Source organism: Copadichromis virginalis, linkage group LG8, assembly GCF_057382275.1.
Source record: "Copadichromis virginalis isolate Kocher_CV1m ecotype Utaka linkage group LG8, C_Virginalis_male_GT1.1, whole genome shotgun sequence".
NCBI classification, from domain to species: Eukaryota; Metazoa; Chordata; class Actinopteri; order Cichliformes; family Cichlidae; genus Copadichromis; species Copadichromis virginalis.
This window is the reverse complement of record NC_140625.1, coordinates 21,866,911-21,887,663: the sequence shown is the minus strand read 5'-3', so window position 1 is coordinate 21,887,663 and position 20,753 is coordinate 21,866,911. Positions and strand designations below refer to the sequence as shown.

The following is a 20,753-nucleotide window of genomic DNA, read 5'->3' as shown; positions in this document are numbered from 1 at the left end:
ATAGGTTAGTAGAGTCCATGAACAGAACTGTGGAGCTCCATAAGTGTGGCTCAAGTTTGAATACAATTTGGTGCCATTTGCAATTAAGAAATACAGACAGTTTCTCTCTTTACTCTTAAAGTTAACAAATATGTTTTTATATTTATCAATCTAAAAAAAATAAACATTTAGTCTGATTTGATGTTACAATTAAAAAAGTGTTTTTATCTGAAGAGTAAATATCTGGTTTCAACTGTATATTTGATGATTGTCAGCACAAAGAGGGAGAGAGAGGAGAACGAGGACAGAACAGATGAACAAGAGCAGGTGAGACACACATGTTAGTCAAATGGTTGTTTACCAAAAGTATCACCGTATCATAGGTCCTCATGTATCTCGTACCTAGTGTTTCTTTTTAGGTTTGTTATTTTTCAAATTCTGTATTTATTAAGTTCTGCAGGCTTGTTTGCACAACAAGGCTGAATAATTATATAAACTTTTCTCAATCTAAATAGTGTACTTTGGTAGAATTAAAAAAATAAGTGTAGTGCAGGTCTATGAAGATTTTTAGTGCTATCATCTAGTTCTGATTCTGGTTCTGTCTTGGTTAAGTCCTCAGTAGTCCTGATTTTGAACTGTTGTAGTCCTGTTTTTAATTCTGGATCAGTTCTGGGTCTGGTTGAATTGGGGTTTAGTCCTCGTGTCTTGATGCAGCCCTGACCTTGTTCTGCCTTGCTGCTTAATTAAAAAACTAGTTTAAGGTGTCCTGCACATGTGATATATATTTTTCCCTATATGAAGTCATTCTTTTTTGAACAGAGCCTATTAATCTTTCAGTCATTTCTACACCCCCCCCCCAAAAAAAAAAAAAAAAAAAAAAAATCCCACATGCATACTACTCTTTGGGCTAAGCCCCGGGTGTTTCAAATGTCTGGCTCCGCCTCTGCTGCTGACTACTGCTGAAATTCTAATACACTTTAATGAGCTTGTACCTTTCAACGTTACATGAAAAGATATTTTTAGAGATATTGTTACTGGTGGCAACAACGACGCCATAAGTGTCCTCACTGCTTTACACGTGATTTCATGATAATATGCAGGCGATTATGACAGTCTCTCGGACGTGCTTATTGGTGCATGTGAAGCTCTACGCAAATCAAAACACGTGTGAAACCACGCTGAGATGAAATTACGCACCGATGGACATTGCGCGCACCAAGCTCCAAAGTGGACAGCTGCGAACTTTGAACAGCTTTAAGTAAAACATTAAAAACAAAAGCCTCAGCAAAAGGATTCTCTCACCTTGTACTCCGTCCAAATACGCGAACATAGCGTGGGATTTTTGTTTTTTTAAACGCCAGATGGAAAGGCACGCAGTCTGTTTTTCTATGCTTCCGATTTGAGAAGAATGGACCTGTAGTTGGAGTGGAAGAAGAAAACTTAATGCGCACTAGTCCTGATAAACCCGTATGTCATGTGGGAGGAAAATAATTTGGCAGAGCCGAACGTTTGTCCTGACCGTGAAGAAAGTCCCGCAGAAGACACTTTTGGATTTGGAGATGATCTGGAGTTAAATCAGTTCGATGGATTGCCCTTTTCCTCGCGTTACTACAAGTTACTGAAGGAGAGGAAAACTCTGAGTGTGTGGAAGGTCAGATGTCAGTTTGAGGATGCTCTTGCAAACAACCAGCTGGTTATTGTGTCCGGGGCAGCAAAGACTGGCAGGAGTACACAGGTAAGAGTGTAGTCAGTGTTATTATTATTTTAGTAAGGAAATTTTTACATTCAATTTATGAACCTGGACTTATGTACAGGATGAATGTGGAGCTTCATAATAATGGGGCGTTTACCAGATCATAACCTACATTGTATAAATTACACATGCTTAATCCAATGTTCCCTGCGATTTGATATATTTAGGACTACCGTTTGTCACTCAGTGTTGCCATGCTTGTGTGAACAGAAGCTGCCCAGCTCAGCAGATGATGTTGTGTCACTGTGAAGCTGTGTAAACTCCTGTCTGCCTGACCATCAGTCTGCACAAAGGCTCCAGCAGGGGTGTTAGGGGACCTCCAGCTGCTAAGCCCTGATCCGCTGGAGCCGACACATGCTGCCAAAGCAGTTTTGCATTATGAGCGATAATAGCATAGGATATCTCCTGTCACAGTTTGTTTTGCTGTGTGCTCAAACAAAAGCTGTTGGGATAATCTGAAAAGGACTCTTGTGAGTGAGAAAAAACAGCTGATGTGGTAGAAAACATTCTCTTGTTTAATATTTGAGGTAGTACTGATGTCCTGAATCATATTTTACTATAAAGACTTTTTAAGCTTTTATCAATGATCTTCTTTCAGATCCCTCAGTGGTGTGCAGAGTTCTGTCTGTCTGCCCAGTATCAGCATGGTATGGTTGTGTGCACTCAGACCGGCAAACAGCAGGCTGTAGATCTGGCCTTGCGTGTCGCTGATGAAATGGACGTCAACATAGGCCATGAAGTTGGTTACACCATCCCTCTGGAGACCTGCTGCTCCTCTGACACTGTTTTGAGGTTTGTTAATGAGCTCTTACTGTGTCTATTTCACTGCCAGCAGTGGACTATCATTTGAATATAATCCACAAATTTCCCCTTTCATTCTTAAATTTTTTCCTTTCCTCTATTCCTTATTAATTGATGGAAGCTCACTGCTGACAAAGGACAGAGCTCATTCTTGATCTAAATAAAGTCGACCAGTTCAAAGGAAATTATGCGCATATCTGTATAGCCTAATATTCAACGACTCTTGTTATGTTATGTTATTGTCCCAAATGTCAAACACTCAGTAGTAGAATCCTCCGAAATATTGCAATATTAAACTGGACAAGTGGAGGACAAAAGAGGAAGTGGTAGACCTAAAGATATGTAAATCTTTAAGAAGACCTGCCATAACGCTTGAAAGATGCGTCTGACCCTTAGTCGATACTAAGGGTCAGACGGCAGCCAACATCCAAAGAGGAGCTTTGAATGTCCTTCAAGAAGCCTGGAGAACTGTTTGTGAAGCTAACTTAAAGAAATGACGTGAAAGCTTGACTGAGAGAGTTCAGGGTATGTAGAAGAGTGAAGGTGGTTGCACCAAATATTGACTTTTAACCACATTAGAAATGTACAAACTCTGTTTTTACAGTATCCTATTATCCATTTTCCCAGTAAAATGAGATGTGTATATATAGAGAGAAATGAAAGATGGCTCAAGACTTTTGCACAGTACTGCATCTAATATATCAATGCACACTAAACACTTTTTGCTTTTGAAACTTGTGCTGGGCTTTGCACATGATCTAGTTTTAATCAAGTAAATGTTAGTAATAGAAACGATCATCTCTGAGTGTTATTTCCTACAGTGCCATGTGCAAATGACCCCTATTCTCACTTATTTTATAGAATATGTGCATCATTTTCACAGCATGGTGTAAAGCTAAAGAGCCAGATAATATTTAGGAGTATGACACGGAGAAATGAAAGGGAGCTAAAAGAGGGTAAATACTGGTCTCACCAGTCAGCCAGAGATCCACTTTACATAAAAGATAATATTACTGCTAGATGTTTAAATCAGCAGCTGCAAAAAAATTAAGACTTAAAACTTAAAAGGGTTTTAGCTGTTCCCAAGTGTGTGTGTGTGGTGGGGGGGGGGGGGGGCTGTGCTGTGTGTACTTTTAACTAACAGGCTCAAGCAAAATGGTGGCAAATTGACCGTATCTTATTCCTGTTTTATAAACCTCTATTATTAACCCTCCTGATCACTTTGGTTTATCAGGTACTGCACTGATGATATGTTGCTGAGAGAGATGATGTCTGACCCTTTTCTTGAGCACTACGGGGTCATAATCATTGACCAGGCCCATGAAAGGACGGTTGGCACAGACATTCTGTTGGGTCTCCTCAAGGACATCCTGCTGCAGAGGCCTGAGCTCAGGGTGGTGGTTCTCACTGTGCCGCCCATGACAGACAAGCTTCTGAGACATTATGGCAGTGTCCTGCATATCAGTCTAGAGTCCTCATGCACTGCTGAAGTTGTGCACAGCAACAACGGCAACAAAGACTACTTCTACTCAACACTGAGACTCGTGCTGGAGATCCATCGGACCAAAGAGGGTGGAGATGTTTTTGTATTTTTAGGCTCAGCTGAGGTAAAAGATTTTATATTTCAAACAGCTCTTTCACTGTGCTAATGCCTGTTGTGATCTGGTTTAAATTTCGCTCCCACTACCTCCTGCAGGAGGTCCACTGTGCCTATAGTATACTCCAAAGAGAAGGGACCAGGTTGGGTGGACAGTTGGGACAAATGGTACTTGTAGTCCTGTGCTCAGGCCAAGGAGGGCTACTTCCTGTCCTGCCTGAGCAGTCATGCTCCACAAAGTCCAGAAAGGTTTTTCTCAGTACCCGTCAAGGTGAGGATGCATGGTGGGCTACAGAGTCTGTCAAATTTGTCATTGACACAGGAGTCCAGAAGAAAATGGTAAGTTAATTCCAAAGTGATGTAGCAATCTTAAATGAGCATTCCTCTGATATTAATTAGCACTGTTTTTACTTTTATGTAAAGGTGTACAATCCGAGAGTAAGAGCTAGCTCAGAGGTCCTTCAACCCATCAGTCAATGCCAGGCAGACATTCGCAAGCAGCTGTCTGGACCATCAGGTATAAGGACGATCTGATATGGTATAATGTCATGTCATCTCCTCACTTGGCAATACTTAAAGCAGTTATCTAAAAAGTTTCTTCTTTGAAAAAATGTAAGCTGCCATCTTTGGTAACTAAATCTGATGCTTCTTGGGTTAGAAACAACAGAAAAGACTAAAGCAGACTGGTTAATTTATCATCCTTTCATTCATTTGGATAATTTTCATACTTGCAGATTTGGACATATTACAATATTAATTAATATTTGGACTTAAGAAAGCCAAAGAAAAAACTTCCCAGCATTATTTAAAAAAAGCAAAATAAACAAACACAAAATTTAAGTGCAACGGTTTTACTGATTTTTTTCCTCTAGGTAAATGCTTCTGCCTGTATCCAGAAGCAAGCCTAACTTCTGCAGAGAACTCCCCACAGATCTTGGAGTCCAACATTACACCGACAGTTCTTTTCCTCAAAAGGATGGAGATAGCAGGCCTTGGACAGTGCAGTTTCATCGACAGACCAGGTAAAATATCTGTCCAGAGGTGTTGCCACTGGAACACATGCAGGACAACAAGAAGTTTTGTTCTTTATTTTAGTTTTTACTGGTTCCCACTAACAGCATCTCTCTCACAACCCAAGCCAAAGATTCGCATGTGGGAGGTTTTTGACTCAGGAAGGGCTCTGTGTAGCTGTTTGAGCCCAGTCATCCATGACTTAGCTGAGCTGACAGCCCAGCTACTAACCATTGTCTGTGCTCTGACCCACCCTAACATGAACAGAAGAGGCCAGCTCATTAACGATTACACAACATGTCTCATGTATTGCAGTGCCAGACGAGCACAATGAAAAGGAAGTCCATGCCAAAAGTGCTGTAATATTTTTTTGAAAATGTGGGACAAAAGGCACTTGCTATATAAATTATATTTTCTCTATAGGAAAGAAATAAAAGCCGAAGGCATTTGATTTGTGATGAGTGTGTCTTTGATTATTCAGATGACACAAGTTGCTGTTGATATTTTATCCCCCTTAATAGATATAGCAATGAAATGTGTGAAATTTTAAAATATTCCATTTGTTGTTGCAGATCCAGAGGGTCTCATGCAGGCACTGGAGGAGCTCGATTACCTTGCAGCTTTAGACGATGATGGCAACTTGTCTGAAATTGGCATCATAATGTCTGAAATCCCTCTGGAACCTCAGATGGCCAAAGCGCTGCTAGCATCCTGCGAGTTTGACTGTGTGAGTGAGATGCTGACAATCACAGCCATGTTGTCAGGTACGTACGTTTTAGATTTTCCCATTCCAGAATTTAAGATTAGTTACAAGTGAGGATCCTTTGACTGGTTTGTAGAATCACCAGGTGGACAGCGTAGTATTGGCTCATCTGCAGTTTCTGATGCTCTTTGGTGAGAGTGGTTTCTCTCAGTGAAGTCGACCTTGTTTGTTGTTGTGTTTTAGCACCAAGCTGCTTTGTGGAGCCGCCTGCTGCCATGAGCCACGAGGCAGTCCAGTGTCACAGGAAGTTCCAGCACCCTGAAGGAGATCACTTCACCCTCATAAACATCTACAACGCCTACAAACAAAACCAGAGAGAACAATGTAAGACTGTCATTGAACAGAACCAATCTATTCTCTTCAAGAGATAAGTCTCATCAGCCACTTCATTATTTATACCTTACAGCTTTATTTCTTCATAGCATTGGTTCAATAAGGTGCTGGAAACATTCCTCTGTAATGTTCAAGGAACAGATTAAAGATGATTTGAGCTTTATTTATTTGAACATTATCCTGCTGGAAGCAGCCAAGATAATGAGCCAGTACAGTGTGGTCATAAAGGGATAGACACGGTGAGTAACAATACTCAAGTAGGCCGCGGCAGTTAAATGATGCTTGATTGGTTGTAAGGGCCGGAGAGTGTGCCAAGAAAATATCCCTTAGACCAGCAGCCTGGACTGTTGATGCAGGGCAGGATGAATTAATGCATTCGTGGTGTTTATGCCATCCAAATTTCAGAGCGGAAACCAAAGCTTAACAGACTCAACATTCCTAGTCTTCCATTGTCCAATTTTGTTGAGCCTGTGCAAATTGTAGCAATTTAGTTCAATTGTTTTTTGCTCTTTAATCTGGTGTGGTCTTCTGCTCCTTCAAAGTTCAACATTTGTGCATTCAGAGATGATCTTCTGCATACCTTGGTTGAATCAAGTGCTTATATGAGTTACTGTTGCTTTTGTATCAGGTCGAAACAGTGTGCCCCTCACTTGTTGTTACTGTTTTGGCCATTCTTTGTAAACCCTAGAGATTGTTGTGTGGAAAAATCCCCATTTTGGCAAAATCAGCAGTTTCTGAGATATTCAGACCAGCCCGTCAGGTATAACAACCATACTACATTTAAAGTCACTTAATCTTTCTTCCCCATTCTGATGCTCGCTCCGAACTTCAGCTAGGTCACCTTGACAATGCCTAAATGCATTGGGCTGCTGCTGCCATGTGATTTGATAAATTAAGGTATTTGCATCAATGAGCAGGTGGTGAAACAGGTGTACCTAATGAAATAACTGATGACTTGATCTTTGTTCTCTACTGTGGTAAATTAAAACTAGATTCAAAGACTGTGTCCTATGGGACAGATGTTACATTTCAGTTTCATGAAGAATTATAACCAGATGGATCAGAATAAACTATCTATTCTAAAAATTAACGCAAAAAACAGTTAAAAGAAGACATTAAAAATGTTTTTAAAAAAAGCTAAAATGTGTATGTTAATACCAAATGCATTCTCATTTAAGCCCAAGAACAAACTTTCGATTCCGAGAGGCAAACTGCTTGAAATTTTAGTAAATCATATTACGATACTCTTGAATTAATTAATTAATTACCTCCACATTGTCATTTTTCCACTCAATCTGATCTATTTAAAAGGCATTAGGAATTAAACTGTTTTTACTGTGATAGAAACTTGACGTAAATACTGCTGACCACAGCGCTTCTCTCTCTGTGCATGATGTTTTCTCCCAGATTTGACTACTGAAAAGTGGTGCCAGGACTATTTTCTAGATCATTCTGCGTTGAGGACAGCCGATTCCATTAGATCAGAGTTGACTGACACACTGAACAGAATTGAGCTCCCCATTTCTGAACCCTCCTTTGGAACCAAGACTAACACTCACAACATCAAAAGAGCTCTGCTGGCTGGATTCTTCATGCAGGTACAGAAAAACAAAATGTCAATATCAATGAATTTACCTCCAGCAATTCAATTGTGTTCAAGTTTACGAGGCCTGTTCTTTTCCCAGATTGCTCGAGATGTGGACGGATCAGGCAACTACTTCATTCTTGCACATAAGCACATGGCCCAGGTGCACCCACACTCCTGCTACGGGGCTCAGTCACACAAGCTGGGACTGCCTGAGTGGGTTGTTTTCAATGAGTACATCCTTTCAGAAAACTGCATGAGAATAGTCTCGGAAATTTCCCCGCAAGCGTAAGTCAATTGATTTTTACCCCAAATCCCCATCAGAACAGTTGTGTACAGATTAGAACTGAGGTCTCAAGGATTACCTGTCGTGTAGTGCAGAGGTAAAACAAACATGTTTATTACTGCAGTAAGCATGAGCCATTTGATCTCATTTTAATTTGAATATTTTTAATCTCTTTATCTACACAATATCTTGTGTTGACACAAATGTTTTACATTTAATATTGGTTTTCAAATTTCTCTTTTAGGTTCGTTGAAATTGCACCACTGTACTTCTTCTACAATCTGCCCCCTAGCGAAAGCAAAGATATACTGCAAGACATGTTGGACCCACAGGGATCCAAAAACCGCAAAGAGAAGAAACAGGAAGCTGCAACAACAAGTGGTGACGTAAACAGTGGCTGTGCAGCAGTGACACAGACGTATGACAGATGTATGATTCAGTAAACTGAAAAATCACAAATTTAGACTGCAAATGCATGAATGCTTGTAAGACATTTGTATAATTAATACAGTAAAGCTTAATTTATTACATTAAATTACTCATGTGTACTACCCAATGTGCTTACAGTGCTGAGAAGGCAAAGATGTCTGTGCTGTAAATATAGAAAAGTTTGCAGTTTAATAGTTGTGATCTAAAAACAATGAGTGAGGGGGTTTTCCGCAACACTGCTTAGGTGTGGACTTTATGCGCACTGTCATTTGATATACCTCACAGGCAAAAAAAAATATGTTCGAGCAGAAAGTAATTTGTCTCCTATGTACTTCCCTATTATGCAAAGTTGTAAATGCCAGTATACCTTCACATCCAAGGATCTGATTTTAAAGCTGAAATACGTATGAAACAACTTGCTCAGAAGAACTGTGCTTTGCCCGTTTATCTTAGAACGTACATCAAGGAAAGTCTGCTCTTGAAGGGATGAAACACGTAGCTGAATGTTAAAAACCACATACCTACAGTGTTACAATACCACTCATTTGCTCTGTAGCCATTACTCCCATTCTTCAGTTTACAACTTAACACCAAACTCATCTCATTTTGAAGTCTTCCTATAAACACCTTTGATATGCAGTTGCATGTAGTTTCTTCCAGTATTCAAGTATGTGATTATTCCCTATGTCTTTACAATTTGTACAAACTGTCTTTAAAATTTCTAAAAATGGGTAAACTATCACCCTACATATTCTAAATATGAATACACGCATTCCTAAAGTCAACTGTACAAAAATTGAATATACTGAATGTTTTTCAGAAGCTTGAAAGCTGTCACTGTGTCCATAGGTGTCTTGGTTTATTGTGAAGGTCACACTGATAGATATTCTTTGAGTTTCTCCATGATGGCAGGCATTCTGTCTGTGGGTATCAGCATCACAGTCCTAAAAGGCTTCATGGGCACATCCGTAAATGACCACCTCCCACTTAAACAGGAGTCTGCCTCTTCTTGGACTGTGTAGTGGAACTTCAAGATGGCTTGCTGTAAGGCAAACACGGACCAGGCTTGAAATCAGAGTATAAATATATTGAATAGGTTATCAGATGGCTGTTTAAATAAATATTTATCTGAAGTTTGACATGAGTTAACGAAATGCTGTATTATTACCCAGATACTGTTAAGTAAGTAGCCCTGTGTATAATAAATATTTAGTTAAAACCTTGAAATCTGTGCAGGTTTTTTCCCCCCCGCTTTACCTCATAAAAGAATTCCTCCTCTGCATTGACAAACATGTATTCCTCTTTGGGAGCTCCTCCTGTGACTGGGATGCTCTTGGTCTCTTCTCTACAGGTCTTGCTGATAATCAGGCAGTAGTGGCACCTCCCACTGGGCTTATTTGTCCTCTGAGCTTCAGCGATTTCTTCCCTAAAGGACCGTAACATGAAAATCTTTTAACCCACACAAATGGATGTTTTTCCTAGTTTCTATTAAAAATAAATACAGAATGGAATCATTTCCAAATCTCACCACCATATTTTATTAATAGAACACAAAACATCAAATGTTTCATAAATAAAAAATAAAAAACGTATTTTGAATTTGATGACCGCAACATGTATTAAAATGTTGGGATGAGAGCAATAAAAAGGTGGAAAAGTAAGTGGTATTAAAAAGAAAAAGCTGGAATCATTTATAGCCAATTAGGTTAACTGGTAAATATCAGTTCCCAGATGTTCAACAGTTGTTAAGAGGGGATCCTACACTATAGTAATCATGGACCTGTCCCAACATTTAAGATGTGTTGCTGCTAATATATTTCATGCAATACTAAAAAGGTCTCAGTTTAAACATTTGATATATTTCATACATTCTACTGTGAATAAAATGCTGATTTATAAGATTTGCAAAGTATTGCACATGTTCTGTCTTATTTCAATGTTTTCAAACACCATCCTGACCATCTTCTACCTGCTCTCACTCCAATAACAAAACACTAAAGATGGAATGAGAAGGTAAAGCAGAACTTACTGGAGCTGTTTGTGCAGTGGAAGGGCAATCTGTGGAGGCACATTGATGAAGCGCTCACTTAGCAGCAGCCCCACAGGCTTGCTGTTATCATTAAAGATCTTCTCCAGCTGTTCTGTCACAATATGAGAAGCATTCTTCTCACACTGATCCACAATCAGCTCCTTCACCTCCTCCACACATTGTACACCCTGTGAACAGTTCCACACGTAGGTATGACAATTTATATTTAAAAAAAACAAAACAAAAACACTGACATATTCCAGCCCATTCAAGACTAATTCGTTTTAGTTTGCTAGTCATCTGACCTTTCTCTCTGTGAGGTTGAGCATGGTGATGAAGCCAAACACTTCATTTGGGTCGTCATCATCGTCGCTGTCTTCGGGCACCTCAGCTTGCTGGAGCATAGTAGAGAGACAAGTAAATAAACAGCTGCTAAGAAATGAATGTGAATGAGCATGAATGATTTTTTTCCCTGTTCCTTTTCCTGGTGGAATGATTGCACAACATAAATCTTTTAAAAAAGAAAACACTTTGGTGCACAAATTTGAATTTATTCCAGCCTAATGTTGCCATCCACTTTGTACAATGTAGCAATGCTGTTAGCAGCAAAGCAGCTCCAGAGCATCATGCTGCCACCACCATGTTTGAAAGTACCGGTATAGTGTTCTTAGGTTCAAAGGATTCTCTGTGGACAGTGAATTGACGCTGGTGTTCCAGCAGTTTCCAGTTCACGGCTTGAACTTTGGTGGTTCCTGAACATCCAAAACAACTCTCAAAACAACTCATCTCAGGGTGACAGTTTAAGTCTTTGTCCAGATGTTGGCAAAGTAGTCCCACATTCGAATAACTGCTCTAGTATTGCTGTTAAAAATAAACTACCAGTTGTAGTAAATAATGATTACAAATAAGATAAATAGGCCTTGGCCTCATCAAGTCAAGACACTGTATAACCTTCAACACCCCTAATCAAAAATGTAAATAAATGTATGTATATATTTCAGCCCTTTGGTTCCTCATGTTTGCTTCTGATCCCATTTGGATTAATAAAACTCCAAAAGAAATTCAAACATGCACTCCCAAATGCAGTTTTTTTAAGTCATTAAGATGTGTGCAGTATGCATAGTTTGCATTAAGATGAACAGTTCAAAGAAATCACTGAAAGCCCAAATTTTCATGACATATATTTCCTTGATCATGTATGTAAACTTCTGAGCACAGCTGTTTTTGGGTTGAAACTGGAGAAATAAACAAAAATAATGAACAAATCCTTTTTATATTTAACTACCGAGTTACTCACCTTGACGACACTTCCAACATGATTTTGTTGGATGATGATGTCTGTCATCTCTGATGTATTCACATGAGCTTTTAAGAAAAGCTGGATCCAAACATAACAGAAATGACGTCAGTGACAGCTGCTTGCACACAGTATTTGAAACGTGAAATAACAATAGTGAACCCAAACCTGCTGCAGCAGCTTCTTTATGCCGTTGAAGTCATTGTCTGAGATGGTGTGAGCTTCAAAGTCTACAACGACCTCCTGAAAGCGTAGAAGTCGTAATTGCAAGTTTTATTGTAACCCATTCTCTGATTAGTTGTGCGAAACTTTCCGATATGAGTTTCACAGGGTTAACTTATTACAGCGTATTCAAGTACAGTATCTTCGAAATAACATTTTCTAGTATATTAGTTATTTCTTTTCTCACATGATTAACCAAAAAAGTATTTTCATGAGCATTCCCGTTCACATTAGCCCTACTGCTGACTTAGCTAACTAGTTAGCAAGGCCATGCCTCCCTTCTAAGACGTGTTTGTTCTTTTACCTCATTAATTTCCTCATCTGACGCCTCACTGTCCTCTTCTCCGGAATCGTCTTTCTCCTCTGGATTCTCATCGGAGCTGTTGTCACTTTCCTCGGGTTTTTCACCAAAACCTACTGCCCTTTTCTTAGCCAATGAAGCCATGCTGCAAACTTAAAACACACGTGTCTACTAAGTGGGCGGGGCAAAGACTAGCAACTATCAGCTACGAAACTAAAACCCTGAAGCCGCCATTATGGCTCCACATATACACGGCTTGCCGCTTATTAAATCCACATTCAGAGCTTCAATGTCGGCTTGTCGCCTGTTGGTGAAATGGAATAAACCATTCTATAAAACGGGGACGAAAATAAATTCAGATGCCCCCGAACTCTTTGTCACGTGTAGTAGATATTAATTTAAATTATTGATACTATATTTTTAAATTAAATAAACACATTCTTGTAATATTACTTGTAATACGATTATTTTACAAGGTTAGTAAATTAGACAGTGTTCTGTCTCCCCTCCTCGACCGTGGATGATGAAAGTCTGAATGAACACTAGAGGTACATAAATTTTGCCTAATATTTCGTCTTTTTCACCGTTTGTACTTCGTGTCACTGTAGCTATACGCGGATAAAATATTCGCTTCTATCACACTTTATCACAGACAGGTTCTGTTAATGGCTACCGTAGATAGTCTGTCATGCACCGTCTCTTGCTAGGGTAAACAAGAACACTCTTACGGAAGAAGACACTAAACATACACTTTCAACTAAAATGGCCCATTCGCTTAATTTATTCGCTGTTCATGTACAGTCTTATGATCGTGACTCAACAACAGTCTTATCAGCATGTGACCGTTTTAGGGTGTAACGTTGCTTAAAGTGCCTTCACACCCACTGTCCTCAGTGTTTTTGTAGCTTTAAGCCTGTGACTTTACATTATTGCAGACCTTAGTAAACCTATTTTACCTTAGTTTGTTCGGAATTAACCATCTTTGTTATTTTAATAATCCAGTGTTTCAAGATGCGTGTATTGCTGCTTAAAGAACCAAAAGATGGAGAGTCTGGACCTGATCCCTATATTAAGGTACACGCCCTTTACAGTTAAATCAACTAACCTTTAACCAGTTTCTTAAAATTTGTCAGTTGAACAGTTATTATTTTCACTCCGAAGGAGCTGGAATCACGAGGACATAAAGGAACCCTACTTCCGGTGCTGTCTTTTAAGTTTGTGTCATTAAACACTTTGACAGATAAGGTGAATTGTTGTTCCATTGTCCTTTCATTAATTCGTTCATTTTAACAGTTTGCATATTCAATGGATTTATGTATTTGTTGCTTATTCCAGCTTTTCCAACCAGAGAAATACGGTGGGCTCATATTTACCAGTCCAAGAGCAGTGGAGGCTGTAAGGATGTGTTTGGAAGAGGATGAAAGAAGGGAAGGTGATAAACATTACTTTTCTCCAAGCTTCTGTATATCATTGATATAAATGACTTTTTTTTGGTAAAGATCTTAAAAATACAAGTTAAGTTTGTGTAGTACATTTCTGTAATGCCCAGTGTATGTTGTGCTTTTGAGAATGGCACAAAGCAGTGAAAAACAAATGGAACACCAAGTCCATCTATGTGGTTGGGAAGGCCACCGCTTCATTAGGTGAGTCACATCTATGGACAAAGGTAATTTCTCCCAGAATCCTCCTTTGCGTCTTGAGCTCCTTGTAAACTTGTGCTAATTGCACCAGAGTGTGTCGGGCACCTGGTGCTCATAGTGATGTGTGAAATGCTTTGTCTACCTTCAGCCATTTGTTATACACAAGTGACAGTTTGTCGTTAGTGATTGTTCTGTGTCTTTACAAAACAAGCAGGTGCAACAATTTCTACATGTGTGCTTTAGCTTCTTCTTTTCAGTAACATTTGACAGTGGGTTTTTATTTTGAGTCTCTCAGTGAGTTTCTAATTTAGTTATTGAATTAGTTGAAACGATTGAATGTGTTTTCTCTGCCACACTCTTATGTCAGTATTTAGCAGACTGTGCAAAAGTATTGAGCCACCCTCATTTCTTTGTATTTTACTTCCAAGGACTCAGACGTCCTTGTAATTCTTCAAAGTGCTCTTGAGTTACTCATCCAGGCTTTCAGAAAGTCTTTCAAATTTGTCTTTTGACATTTGCTGGTTTTTCCACTTATTTTCAATCCAGGCTTTGTACTGTGCCATTTTCAGAGGAATGTGGTTTGGTTGTTAAGCCACTTAACACTGGCCTATGAATGCATCAAGTATAAAAAAATGCACCCAAGTCAAGGAATGAACAATTGTTGTGTCTACACATAGCAGATAACTTAGAAAAGACTAGACCGTAATGTCTTTTTAGTGTTTTCTGCTTTTAAAAACATCGCTGCGCCTATTTCCCATTTTCTAGCAAAATATAAATAAATGTGGGGTGGTTCAAGAATTTACCACATTACTGTAAAGCTTATCAATTTTTTTCCTTTTCATGATTTTTATCCCATACAGTACAGAATCTAGGTCTGAACCCTTTGGGAGAGGACACAGGGACAGCAGAGGTGCTATCACGACTTATTATTGAACGTACGGCGTAAATTTGGAGTCTCACATTCCTCACAGTTTAATTTTAATAGTAATTTTATGATTGCTCTTATTACTCATATGATCTCACGTATAATTCCCGTCATAGGAGAGGCCACCAATATCCCACCGCTTTTTTTCCCCTGTGGCTCAATCAAAAGGGAAGTCTTGCCCACGGCTTTAAGGGAAAATGGTAAGCATTCCCCCTGTTGTGCCTGACAATTAAAAGTCAAGGTGATAAAATTCCCATTGGGATTATTCTAATTATAAAATAATAATTGCACTATCTTTATCACTGTTGGGATCTGTTTCTTTGTTTCCAGGAGTGCCCCTAGAGACATTAACTGTCTATCAAACAGCAGAGCATCCCAATCTGGAGAAAAATCTAAAGAACTATTTCAAAGAGCAGGTAAAGTGTCATTCTTATTGCTTGTATTTATTTATTTGTTTCAATATAGCAGCTGTTCATTTGTTTGTGTGCTTATAGGGCATTCCAGCAAGCATAGCTTTCTTCAGTCCATCAGGAGTGAAGTTTTGCCTTGAAGTGGTGCGGAGGCTCTCGGCTGAACAGCTGACTCAAATAAAGGTGCATCTTCCTCACAGTCATACACAGATAGATTTAAATAATGCATGAATCTGAAGTGCTTAACAGAGCTTTACTCACATAAATGTCTTTGTTTCCAGTTTGCAGCCATAGGGCCTACTACACAAGATGCAATAGCAGCAGAAGGCCTTTGTGTCAGCTGCACTGCAGAAAAGCCAACAGCTGAACACCTGGCGATAGCGATAGCTAAAACTCTGCAGTGACCAGCTTTTAAAATCCACCTGCCTCATCTTTGGTGTTTGTTGTTATTATACATGTAAATATGTACTGTTATTTGTGTATTTTACTGGTTTACTGCTCATCTTTATTGTTGTTGGACACATGATTCTGCTATTTTTGCACTGAAAGAAAAAAGTTATTTTTTGCAGCACCAGAGCCAGGAAAGTCTAAGATAAAATTATAATTAGCTTTATATGATGTAAGAAAATGACTGAGAAAATAAAAGGCAATCATTGTGATAATATTGAAGGTTTTGTCTGTGGTAATTGCTTGTGTGTGTTTGTGTGTTTATTTCCTGTTCAACACAGTGCTTGCAGGGGTCATCCCTGTCTTTTACTGTCCACATGAAAGTGAAGGTTTTAACATCTTTCCACGGATCAGCTGCAGTCCATTTAAAACCACTGAAGCTTGTATAACATAACCACAGAGAAAGAGTCAAATTGAACAGTTGTAGATTGTAAAAGTTTACTTTTCACGCAGAGGTGAAGAAAGCAGGTTACATCTGTAGAGTCACACCTCTGAGGGGTGTGGAGAAGCAAAGGATTTGCTTATAAAGCAGCGTTGCTCCTCACTCGTCATCATCTCATCTTGCATATAGACCTGGGAGTACACCGCTAAAGGACACGATGCTGAATTTAATCCAGCTGATATTTATGTTCTTTTTGACCAACATTAGCGCAACTGATGCAGAGAAACTTTTCCATAATCGGGATCATTCTGATACACAGACACTTAATTCTCACAAAGCTCAGGCTATAACAGACAAGTACACAGCTGAGGTATATTGTTTTTTTTTCTTCTTTTTTGACTTCCTGTGTTTCTCAAACGTCAGCATCCATTTAACCAGACACAGGATTTGTCTAATGTAACCCGTGTCTTGTTTTAGTTATTTCTCTCTAGATATGGATTCATCAAGCCAGTTAACTGGGAGGAGGTTCGGTTTGAGGATTCAGACACCTCTTTCAGTGGTGACTTCCTCGACGATCTTCAAGCCACAATCCAGGAGGGAACCTCAGCGTCTTACTCGAGGGCTGCTCATCGAGCTGGTGATCAGCAGGGCTATAACCGTCAAAATGAGAACCAAGCCTTTATTTCAGCACTTAAAGAGTTTCAGAGGGTTTCAAGTCTGCCTGTTACAGGGGTGTTTGATGAGGCCACCAAGTTAGCAATGAACAAACCAAGGTGTGGAGTCCCTGATAAAGAGACTGGTCTGACCATCCCTGTCATCACTACAGCACCTCAGAGCAGTGGTGACTTTGATTTTGAAAACAGTACCACTGACAGTTTTACTGAGACCAACAGGAACAACACAGCAAGTGACATAATCAGTGGCACTTCTTTAGGTACTGCAAATTTCTCTGAAGACAACATATTAAATTTTAATGATACAGACGGTGTGTTCACAGCCATTTCCAATGACACCAGCATGAATTATACAACGGAGCTTTTAAAGATCACTTCCCTAAACAGCTCGCACGACAGCAGACCGGGCAGCCAAACGGGGAATATCAGTGCGAACGCGCATCCGAGTGAAGCAGTGAGACGCAAGAAGGAACCTCTCGCAAGTCTCATATCCAAAAGCAGGCGGAAGAGAGATTTGACTCCAACTGGCCACATGGCTTTTTCCAAGAAGGTGTTAAACTGGAGGCTGATAGGAGAAGGCTACAGCAGCCAGCTGACTATTGATGACCAGAGATACATCTTCAGACTGGCTTTCAGGATGTGGAGTGAGGTGTCGCCACTGGAATTTGTGGAGGATACACATGCCCCATTGGAGGATGTTGACATCAGGCTGGGATTTGGTACAGGTGGGTTTTAGTCAATGTTTATTTGCTTCATTGCAGCATGAAAGCTACTTTTGGCTGCTCCTTTATTCACAGGGGCCACAGCAGGTAGCTCCGCATGTCTGGTTTGGCAGAGATTTATGCCAGATGCCCTTCCTGACACAACCCCAAAAGGATTTGTGTCTTCTCCTGAGATGACACTGGGGATCTTTCACTTGTTAGGTGGATATGTAAATCACTATTTTTCTGAATAAAATGTGGAATGTTTAGATTTGATCCTTCACATCACTAGTCTGTGAAGGTTAATTTCTCATTTCAGGATAAAAAAGTTAAAGGATGTTATCTCCTTGGCCACATATATGTTTAAGACTAATAAAACATCTGTTAATGAGGCTTATTAAACACAAAAACTATGTAAACCACCACCAGTCTTCTTAGACTGGCCCTTCTTAGGGTCATGTGTATGTATGTCTGAAGAGGATCATTAATGTTTCCACTGTACCTCCTTTTTGTGCCAAATAACATATTGCATCGTTGTGAAATTCTTTCATAGGAAGGCATCTGGGATGTAATCAGAAGTTCGATGGCACTGGTCAAGAATTTGCCCATGCTTGGTTCCTGGGTGATATACACTTTGATGATGATGAGCACTTCACAACTCCCAATGTTGGCAGTGGAATCAGCCTTCTCAAAGTAATTATATTACCGCACGATCAAAGGAACTGCCAGATTGAAATAATTCCAGTGATTAACAACGCATTGCTCTAACAACGCCTTAAAAATATTAAACCCGTTCAGGTAGCAGTTCATGAGATTGGCCATGTTTTGGGTCTACCTCACATATATAGACCCGGATCCATAATGCAGCCCAGCTATCTACCGCAGGAGTCCAGCTTTGAAATGGACTGGATGGACAGAAAAGCTATACAGCAACTCTATGGTACATGGTTACAGCACCATCTAGTGGTTACTTATACACTCTTAGAGAAATGCACTTTGCTGTATTTTTGCCCTAATTGTCTGACGCAAACCCTTTTTTTTGCCCCACCTGTTGTGCTTGCATTTGACACCAGGAGGCTGTAAAGGTCGGTTCAACACGGTGTTTGATTGGATCAGAAAGGAGAAGACACCCTATGGGGAGGTGGTGATCCGCTTTAACACCTATTTCATGAGAGATGGCTGGTACTGGCTGTATGAGAACAGAAATAATAGAACGCGTTATGGTGATCCAGTTCCGCTGCAAACTGGCTGGCATGGGATCCCAATGGATGGAGTAGATGCACATGTCCATGTCTGGTCCAGGAGAAGAGATGCTGTATATTTCTTCAGAGGTACACTAAGTGGAGAGTTATACTGTTTGAAAAGAGTTAGTGAACAAATGAATACTTGGTGAAAATGTAATTAACTTATTTATCTACAGGTACTCAGTTCTGGAGGTATGATAGTGAGAACGACCAGGTGTTTGGACAAGACTCTGAAGGTCACCATTATCCAAGGTTAATCTCTGAAGGATTCCCAGGGGTGCCAAGTCCTATTGACACAGCCTTTTATGACAGGAGGGACTCCCACATCTACTTCTTTAAAAACAATCTTGTAAGTGCAATATTACCTGGCTGTCAGATATTATTACACTAATACAAGAGCAAAGACATGAGGTTCAGTAAGAAAGTAAATTAGGAAATATTCATGAAGTGCTTAAATGACAAGCTGGAATGATGTGGTTCGATATTAAAACACACAGACCATTATACATTATACATTATTTAGACTTAAAATGTGGCTTAGGCTTAATGGTCATTAATCAAACTGTTTCCATCTGTGGTTTGCAATCTAGCAATACCGATTAGCAGAACATGCAGATATAAAAAGCAGAGTCCTGGAGAAAACCCAAGCTAATTAATTGTTTCTTAGGATTATGAGGGAATGTCTTCAAGCAAACAAATGCACTAAAGTTCCTCTGTGAATTGTTTGCATTGTATAATTGAATTGATTTCTGCATAACAAAAAAAAGAGCAATTATCTCTTTGAACAGGTGTATGCATTCAGCATGGAAGCCAACAACTTGGCAAGAGGGTTCCCAAAAAACATCAGAGATGTTTTCCCTCCTGTGGTGAACACAGACCATCCAGATGGCAACATTGACGCTGCCTACTTCTCCTACACTCACAATGCCATCTTTCTACTCAAGGGCATACGCTTCTGGCAAGTAGTGGGCAGTCGTGATCGCTGGCGACGGCCCTTTCTGCCACGAAATGGCCTGCTGCCACATAAGGAGGTGGATCAGCATTGGTTTGATATCTGCAATGTTCATCCCACTGCACTCAAACTAACCCGCTGAGAGTGTTGCAGCAGAGATGTGATAGAGCTTGCTAAAGTTTGCATATGTGATCTACTGATTTCGTTTTATGTACACATATTGTCAAGCTGCAATAACTGTCTAATTTCACGGAGACAACAACAATTTTGAATTTTGTTGGCTAATTTTCACCGAGGTGTGTTATTTATATATGTAACAGCTGCTCTTTCATTCCTTTTCTCTTTTTCGGAGCAGTGCTGAATGCATTCTGCCACAAAAACAATCCTAAAGGACTTCCTATTATTGAGATATTCAGAGAATACATGTATGTATAATGTAGATAAAGCCAATAAATGTTTTGCTGAGCTGCTCAAAATGATATTTGATGTGCTTACTGTAAGTGCACTGTGTAGGAAAATGCTTTCAAATGGCAAATGTGCAAAATAACATTAAAACAGGCTTGTGCGTACTGTGAAGTGACTTCTTATGTCACATGTAATCTTAAGAAAACCTCTAAGAAGATTTGTGGTATTATGAGTGTATAAAAATAGAATTTTGCTCAAAGTGGAAGAGCTGGTTTCAGGGTAAAATTACAGATTGAAAGCATCTTTCCTTTGACGTAACAATATTGAAGAAAAAAAAGACATCAGATTTGTATCCTCGGATTGTTTCTTTTTGGTACAGTATGTGCCTGGAAGGGATACAACATTATTCTCTCAACTTAGATTGATGATCGAGGTGTAGATATACAGTACTAGTCCCTATTGGCACGACTGGATGATTTGATAATTCTATATTTGTACGAAACTCTCAATTCCTGTAAATTATACTTGTAGAAATCCACATCTGCCTGTAGGCATGAAAGAAAGAACGAAAGAAGTGACCTGGAAGC

At 39.6% G+C, this 20,753-nt stretch overlaps 4 protein-coding genes across 7 annotated transcripts; 3 read left to right on the top strand and 1 right to left on the bottom strand.

The window, feature by feature from the left end:
- The first annotated feature begins 1,453 nt into the window (after positions 1-1,453).
- On the top strand, positions 1,454-8,731 carry dhx32a (DEAH (Asp-Glu-Ala-His) box polypeptide 32a). The gene is made up of 11 exons (XM_085466533.1): positions 1,454-1,714; positions 2,331-2,524; positions 3,768-4,140; positions 4,230-4,469; positions 4,554-4,647; positions 5,003-5,152; positions 5,714-5,905; positions 6,088-6,228; positions 7,645-7,835; positions 7,923-8,110; positions 8,353-8,731. Exons 1-11 carry the CDS (start codon positions 1,454-1,456, stop codon positions 8,549-8,551), a joined length of 2,223 nt encoding a protein of 740 aa, XP_085322659.1. The 3' UTR covers positions 8,552-8,731.
- bccip (BRCA2 and CDKN1A interacting protein) lies at positions 8,253-13,550 on the bottom strand. 3 transcript variants are annotated; one of them, XM_085466535.1, is made up of 8 exons: positions 13,492-13,550; positions 12,390-12,538; positions 12,032-12,106; positions 11,864-11,944; positions 10,872-10,961; positions 10,567-10,754; positions 9,795-9,963; positions 8,253-9,579 (listed from the first exon to the last, which is right to left on the bottom strand). In XM_085466535.1, the coding sequence occupies exons 2-8, from the start codon at positions 12,528-12,530 to the stop codon at positions 9,409-9,411; spliced, it is 915 nt and encodes a 304-aa protein (XP_085322661.1). In that variant the 5' UTR covers positions 12,531-12,538; positions 13,492-13,550; the 3' UTR covers positions 8,253-9,408. The 3 variants fall into 3 exon arrangements, with proteins under 3 accessions (XP_085322661.1, XP_085322663.1, XP_085322662.1); XM_085466537.1 differs by lacking the exon at positions 13,492-13,550 and adding an exon at positions 13,343-13,474; XM_085466536.1 differs by lacking the exon at positions 13,492-13,550 and having other exon boundaries at positions 12,390-12,635.
- Positions 12,866-16,030, top strand: uros (uroporphyrinogen III synthase). 2 transcript variants are annotated; one of them, XM_085466538.1, is made up of 10 exons: positions 12,866-12,934; positions 13,389-13,460; positions 13,548-13,631; positions 13,722-13,818; positions 13,955-14,029; positions 14,887-14,961; positions 15,068-15,151; positions 15,282-15,367; positions 15,446-15,544; positions 15,643-16,030. In XM_085466538.1, the coding sequence occupies exons 2-10, from the start codon at positions 13,398-13,400 to the stop codon at positions 15,763-15,765; spliced, it is 786 nt and encodes a 261-aa protein (XP_085322664.1). In that variant the 5' UTR covers positions 12,866-12,934; positions 13,389-13,397; the 3' UTR covers positions 15,766-16,030. The 2 variants fall into 2 exon arrangements, with proteins under 2 accessions (XP_085322664.1, XP_085322665.1); XM_085466539.1 differs by lacking the exon at positions 12,866-12,934 and adding an exon at positions 12,947-13,094.
- A 71-nt stretch (positions 16,031-16,101) lies between these two features.
- mmp21 (matrix metallopeptidase 21) lies at positions 16,102-20,325 on the top strand. The gene is made up of 7 exons (XM_085466540.1): positions 16,102-16,547; positions 16,682-17,589; positions 18,119-18,258; positions 18,364-18,505; positions 18,639-18,896; positions 18,986-19,158; positions 19,598-20,325. Exons 1-7 carry the CDS (start codon positions 16,408-16,410, stop codon positions 19,901-19,903), a joined length of 2,067 nt encoding a protein of 688 aa, XP_085322666.1. The 5' UTR covers positions 16,102-16,407; the 3' UTR covers positions 19,904-20,325.
- Positions 20,326-20,753: the final 428 nt, after the last annotated feature.